The 7,588-nt window shown below is 40.0% G+C and overlaps 1 protein-coding gene across 1 annotated transcript in view; it reads left to right on the forward strand.

Annotated features, from left to right (window-relative positions):
- Nucleotides 1–7,588, forward strand: part of LOC102261133 (poly [ADP-ribose] polymerase 14-like) — a gene marked incomplete at its 3' end in the record, with an annotated part of 48,309 nt that overhangs the window by 9,301 nt on the left and 31,420 nt on the right. The window contains 2 exon segments of the mRNA XM_014528376.1: nucleotides 1,225–1,461; nucleotides 3,963–4,199. Of these exon segments, the coding sequence (XP_014383862.1) occupies nucleotides 1,225–1,461; nucleotides 3,963–4,199 (474 nt within the window).

Consider the following 7,588-nt stretch of genomic DNA (forward strand, 5'->3'; position numbering starts at 1 on the left):
GGCATGTGTGTGTGTGTGTGTGTGTGTGTGTGTGTGTGTGTGTGTGTATTTGTTGGGGTGATGTAACTGCTGTAAAAAACATCTCCCCAGATCACAGTGCAGTGTAGTTGGCCCCTAGGGTGGTGGGTGGAGTCTAGACTGCTTTATGCCGTCATTTGGGAATCCAGGCCTCCTTGATACATAGCCTCCAAGGTCACTGCAAGGGCAAATGGAGATCCATATGAAGGAGACATGAATTGGTCATGCTTGGAAGTGGAATTCACCCCTTCTTCCCATATTCCATTAGCCACACGAACTTTACTATAAGAACTTTACTCTAGGAAGTCTGGGCAATATTTCCCAGAAAGAAAACAAAATGGATTTGATAAGCACATGACATTTTACTCTGCCATAATAAACATTTACAAATATCAGTTTCTCTTCTCATTTTTCTTGAATACCTCCATTAGAAAAATAAGCTCCTTATCTAATATGTTTTGTATGTACCCTCTCCACATATCTAGTACCTCCAACATAATAAGGGCTCCAACTGAATAGCTGCTCAAAGAATGTGTAAAGATCCTATTGTACCCGTCATGCTTCGCTGCACTGGATTAAGCATAGAGTAAGACTGACCTTATGCATATGTGTAACTCACTTATGGTCAACAATGGGGAGGAACAAGCTGGCTGGAGTGATTGCTATTCACTGAGTTTGATGTACACGTATAGCCTCTAGGCCATTTTACCATCTCTGTGTATCCCCTGGTCATTCAGTACACGCATCTTTTTTTTCTCTTCAATGATGGGAAGTACTGCTTTTCATAGCATAAAGTGTTAGAAAGTGTTAGATCATGCTCATGTTTGGCATCATCAGATATTCTTGCTTTCCTCCAGTGGTCTAGGCACTAAATCTACAATTTAACAGACATTCATTGAGCCTCAATTATATACCATGTGCTAGCAATACCAGGATGCATAAACCTGTTCCTTGCTTTTGAGAAACTGAGTTCAATAATTATACTATGGTGCTGTGATAGAAGTATATGTCAGCAGAAACAGGTGTAATAAAATTGAACATCATCATCATACTTCATTTAAGCAAGAAGCCTTCTAAGATCTGTTTCTATTTGAGTTAGCTAAGAGGTTGGGAAGGAAAGAGGGCAGTGTCTTATGATAATTTACTTTGCTGAAATCATGGTAGATAAATATAACATCTTGGCCTCCTTTGTATCCCTAAAATCAGATGCATCAGAAGATACACAAATCTCTCTCAACAAAAGATCAGAAAAAATGGAAGATATCCCAAAGCAATGTGAAAATATTCCCTCTTTGGTTGCATTTGAAAATCTCAAAGCAAATGTGACGGACATAATGCTAACCTTGTTGGTGGAGAACATAAGTGGCCTGTCCAGTGATGATTTTGAAGTGGAAGTAATACGAGATTTTGATGTTGGCGTAGTTACCTTTCGAAAATACATAGGTAAGATGAACTGACCCTTCATGTTCAGTCTTCTTTGCACAGCACTTTTGGGATTTTGGACACACAGTTAATGGGATGTCTCTGAAAGTTTGACTCTTGTTAGTAGCTGGTAAGAGAGGACTACAAGTTAAAATATCATTTTTATTTGAAGGAGAAGCAATTTTGTTGTGAATTCAAAGAATGGCATGGCATGTTTAATAGAGTAAACTTATTGTATGAGTTTTCTGTGTATTTGTGTGTATATGTGTGTGTAAGGGAGAGAGACAGACAGACAGAGAGAGGACACACCCAAATGAAAATCTAAATAAAGTCCAAGAACCTTGAAGTGATTCTGAACATAGGAATGAGTGTTTTCACGTGTTACCTCATTGAGAGAAGTAAATATTGATCTTGTTACCAATTGGACTTGAAGGTAATAATTATAATAGTTGCAAACACTCAAATGCTATTAGGGTAAGTCAGTTACTATGCTAAGGTCTTTACATATATTAATTGATTTGTTCCTTTCAACAACCTTTTGAGATGATTATTATTATTTCTCATTTTACACCTAAGGAGACAAAGGTGCAGAGATGCTAATAAATGAAGAACTGGATTTGAACCCTGGCAGCAGACCTCTATACAGCCTCTTCTGTTATCCCCTTTACCATATATCTTCTCTGTATTTTCAGCATCATCCACATATACAGGGAGAGTAAGTGCATGCGATGCAGAAAATGAGTGCTCTTTGAGGTCTGTGGGAAGAGTCTGTGAGTTGGAAGAGCCATCTCCAGAAAAACAGGGACATTTTCCAATTCCAAGTCCTCACTGTTCCATAGCTGTGGCACTGGAATAGTTAATTAAAAACACAGGTCATGCCCTGGCCAGGTGGCTCCATTGGTTAGAATTTTATCCCATGCACCAAAACGTTCTGGGTTTGATGTTGATGTTTTTCTCTCACATTGACGTTACTCTCACTCTCTCCCTTCCTTTCTCCTCAAATCAACAAAAACATACCCCGGTTGAGGATTGCAAAAAAAAAAAAAAAAGAGTAAGGTCATGATGTCAAAATTCCAGCTTCAACATTTAACTGATTATCTGAGGCTGGCCAAGTTACTATCCTCTGTGTGCTTTGATTTCTTCCCTTATAAAATGGGGATAAGAATACCTACCTTATTCCGTTTCTGTGAGAATTAAAGAAATAATGTTTGAAAAGCTCTTAACATAGTTCCTGGTAAGGACATGGTAAGGACTCAATAAAGGGAGCTATTCTGATTTCAAGTTTATGATTATTTCTCATAAAGGCAGAACTAGATGGACTTCCTTTTGTTTACTGAGCAAAAATTTTGAATGCCTACTATGTGCACATGTCTAGGTGCTGTGGTAATAATACGAGATTTTGATGTTGCCGAGATGAATAATTCTTGGTCCCTGCTTCTCAGGAACTCCCTACAGGGCAGGGTGGAAACCATTACATAAATGAACAATGAAGATGCAAGAGTAGAAGTTGCCTCCCTTGGCTGTAAACAGCAGGCTGTGGGGAATGGGAGGAAAGGGGACCCAAACAGGGCAGTGTGGCTTTGCCCTGCCTTCATCCTTCTATGAAGCTGAGACACTCAGCAGTACCAGGCTATCAGGTCCCCAGTAGACTATGTTCAATGTCACTGCTGTTCCCTCTGTCCGAAATGCTTCCTCCCTTATCTATCTGGTAAACTCTTCTTCATCCTTCAAAACTCAGACTGGTGACTACTTACTCTGGGAATCCTTGTCTGAGTGCCAATATTAGTCTTCCGGCCTCATTTGATACCACAATAGACCACTTGTTTGCTTTCAAGACTTCCTCCCTCCTGGAAGGTGAATGTTCCAGAACTTGTTCTATTCATCACTCTCCCTCCCCAGCTCCTAGCACGGTGCCTGACTCAATGTGGGCCCAGCATCAATATTTATTTATTTGAAAGAGATAATTGGGATGAGTCCTCAAGAAGCAATAGGACTAAGATAAAAAATTGGAGGAGGGCATTTCAAGCACAGGAAACCAAATAAACAAAAGCAAAAAAGAATAGGTTTTCAGAATAATGATTAGTTTCTGTGGCAGTATGAAAATAAAATGAATGGCATGGAATAACCAGAGGTAATATTTAGAAATTAGTTTGGAGTCAAATAGCAAAGGACATACTTCAACTAGCTCAGGAATGTGAACTCATGCCTGCAGGTAATGGGGAGCCATTGAAAGACTTGAGAAAGGGGTGAAGTGAAGAGATTTGAATAGTAGAGAGTACTCAGGTGGTTATAAAAAGAAGGTTTGGAGCGGGCTGTGAGCAGAGGCAGGGACACAACACTGTGGTAAGACATTAATGATGCATCATTGTTCAGAGACTCGGAATTTTAGGCAAGTAAATTCGCATTTAGGAATTAAAATTTGAGTGCTTAGCTCCCCTATTTATCTCTATTAATTCAGACAGTTTTTTGTATAATATAAAAATATAATCATAATTTTCTGATTGGTTAATTTTGGTTTGCAGATGCCATGAAATTTGTTGAAGATTGTGCCATGCACCATTCAGTGACACAACTTCAGCTTTCCCCAAGACTTCTGGAAATGACAAAAATAATCAGGGTTGAAAACCTGCCGCCTGGTGTTGACTCCTATGATTTGAAATGTTTATTTGAAAATCCTCAAAATGGAGGGGGAAGAGTTGTCAGTATTGAATGTTTTCCTGAAGAGAGTTCAGCTCTGATAGAATTTTTTGACAGAAAAGGTAATGTCTATTAGCCTGATTTTGTACACCTTACCTGGCATAATTTAAATATGTTAACAGATCTTATTATTATAGTTATCAGTTAAATTCTGATGTATTTTATTTTTATTCATATATTTCCTTGGTAATCCAGTTAGGAATCCTGTTCATCTGGGATATGATACTTAATGTGTCCAGTGATTCAAACATTAAAGAAGTAATATCACATTGTTGAAAGATATAAAGTTTCTCTCATAAGTCTCTACTTATGATAACTGAAAAATGTATAATTCTTAGAATCTTGGAAATACTGTGTTAAAAAAGAGATTATCTGTGTTTTTTAGCTGTATACTTGGCAGAAATTCTCAAGTTAATTTCAACAAGTTTAAGGAAAGAAATACTCAGAAATGCATATGCTCCTAGAAAGTATCACTATGTCCCCTTTCACCTGTCAGGGTCATCATTCAGAAGTTAATAGGAGCAATCTCACATGATCAGTGGGTGCAGTGACCCTGTGAAAACCATGACCAGCAGAACCTCAGGGAAGCACTCCTGAGGGTTTTGTAGACAGAAATTGCCAGTTCTCTGAGACATTTGGAAAATCGGCTTGGAGATTGCATTCATGTTCAGAGGTCAAGGTTGAGGAATTAGGGAACCTGACTTCCTAGGGAAAGAAGAAACATCGTGTTTGGGATTAAATGGGGGAGCATGAGATAGGATCATGTGATATGCCACCCACTTAAGATAAATTGCTTCATGGGGTGTTTGGAAGAACCTTCTTCAGCATTTATAAGTTGGAGAAGATGGGGTGAAGGTATGTTTTAGCTTAAAATACAATGAAAGACCTAGTGTTCCTTGGGCAAAGGTAGAGCTACATAAAGCTGTCTACTCTAGAACTTAGCTCCCAACCAATGGTGGAAGTAGACAACTTTGGGGTTTTTGAACATCTTGAGGGCATGGGGCAGTTGGATGTAGCCTCAGAACGCCTAGTTACATGGGCACCACTAACAATAGGATGTATTTAATTGAGGCTTATTTTATATCTGAGCTATACCTGTGAACAGTAGGATCCTCTTAAAGGTTCCATTTCACTTGACATCTTTGTACCAACTGACTGTGTTGGTCATGCCTCCTCTCTAACCTCAAACATTCCCTGTTTTACAGGGTCTGAGATACACTGACTTTCCCTTTCTCACTCTGGACATTTGCAGAGCTCTGCAGAGTGCTACAAAGTGGATTTATAGACATTGCTTTACAGCCGTTGCTATTATTGTAATCCTTATTTTACAAATGAAGAAACTGAGGTACAGAAAGGTCAAATCACTTGACCAAGGTTCCACAGCTAGTGAGTGACAGAGGCAGGATTTGAACCTTGGCAATCTGGGCCCATAATCAATGCTTTTAAGTTCTCCACTTTTCCCCAGTTTCCTGTTCACCTATAACATGAATTTTTCTTGTGGGATATTTCACCACTTATGGTGGGTTACCAATAATGAGGCAAACTGTCGATAAAGATGGGTTAAGAACAGAATTTATTCAGCAGTATTGTTTTATATGTAGATTATTTGAGATGAATGTTAGGCACTTCACTCTGAAATTATTTGGTTCCATTTCCCAAAATCTGATTCACAAAATCTTCAGGAAGGGAACCCTTATGAACCACCTATTGCACGTGAGATTTTTTGCTGTTTTCTGCCATAGTATCTCACTGAATCCCCATAATAACCTGCATGGTTAGATTTAGTTACTCTTTCTTTACAGAAGAGGAAATGGCATGGAAAATTTAAGATCTCTTTGATGGTTCTTGGATCAGATAGATCCAAGTTCAGATCTAGCTTTGGTGCTTACTAGCTTTGTGATCTTGGACAAGTTACTTAACCCACCAAATCCTCTGTTTTCTCATGTGTAAAACAGAGTTCCTCTATTACTTGCCTCGCAGGAACATTATGAGGATTAAATGAAATTATATCTGCAAAGTGCTTGGCACATGGTGGGTGCTCAGTCAGTGTTAGTGGTCACTGGTACTGTCCAGGCTTGCAGTGTGTATGGGGCCACATGGGGAAGTTGAGGCTATGTGTCAGGATCTCTGAAGGCCATGTTCTTTTTATTATGTCTGGCTCAAGGCCTAGGATCCAATCATCACAAGTGAAGTTATTTTTAACATCTTTACACAAGGATGCTATTTTAATCCAAGTTGTTACTGGAATTCATTCTAATTCCCTTCCTTCTTAGACTCCTTGTACCTGTCTAATAACTACCACAAAATGAGTTTGGGGAGAAGAGTATCTTCCCACCCACACACAGACATGCCCATATACCATCCTAGCGACTGTCCCAGCAAAAGTGGCAAGAGACTGATTATAGCAGGGATGGGGGAGGTGCAGGATTTGCTGAATCAGTCTCTGGGCTGGGCTCTGATGACTTTGAGGATGACCTTGGTTTGGAACCCTTGGTAGAAGGGCAAGAACGTGGGCTTTGGGGTCAAACAGACACTGATTTGAATCTTAGCTCAGACATTTACAGTCTACATGACCCTATTTAAGTTATCTAATTTTAACTAGCCAGAGTTTTATCATTTCTAAATAGTGATAATAATAGTGCCTCTATCTCAAAAGGTTGTCGTGAGGATTAAATTAATTAAATATATATAAAGCCCCTAGAATAGTGTCTGACACTTAGTAAGCTATGATAATTATTATTGTGTGCCTCCCCTGAGAAGTAATAATGGAATCTAAATCATCTATGAAGCCTAAAACTGTGAGAGGCACAAGAAACAGCACATAGCATGATTCTTAGACAAGGTTGGCTTTAAACACCAAAATATTCTTTACACTGGCGCAAACAGTATCCCCATACTTTTGACCAAAGTCATATCTATTTCTTAATCTGGTGGTGATGTAGCAGAGTTATCACAAAAACAGAAAATAGAATTTACATAACAGAATTTCACCATACAGTGATCTTGGCCAGAAAGTAATTACTCCATTATACAAGGGATATCTGTGCAGTGTTAATACATATCTACACTAATAAAAGAGAAACATGGTAATTGGCGTACGACCGCTACCCTTTTCATTGGCTAATCAGTGAGTATATGCAAATTAACTGACAACCAAGATGGCGGCTAATTTGCATATGTCGGCTCCAAGCCACAGACTGAGGCTTTAGGCCTGGGTCAGGGAGGAGCCAGCCAGCGATCGGCGGCGGCGGGAGCTGGGGGTGCCCCGGCCCAGGCCTAAAGCCTCCAGCAGAGGCTTTAGGCTTGGGCCAGGGAGGAGCCAACCAGGGAGCGGCGGCGGCAGCAACAGCAGCGTCGAGCTGGGGGTGCCCAGGCCAAGGCCTAAAACCTCGGCCTGAGGCTCCAGCAGAGGCTTTAGGCTTGGGCCGGGGAGGAGCCAACCAGCGAGCGG

This window comes from Myotis brandtii, unplaced genomic scaffold (genome assembly GCF_000412655.1).
Source record: "Myotis brandtii unplaced genomic scaffold, ASM41265v1 scaffold631, whole genome shotgun sequence".
NCBI lineage: Eukaryota > Metazoa > Chordata > Mammalia > Chiroptera > Vespertilionidae > Myotis > Myotis brandtii.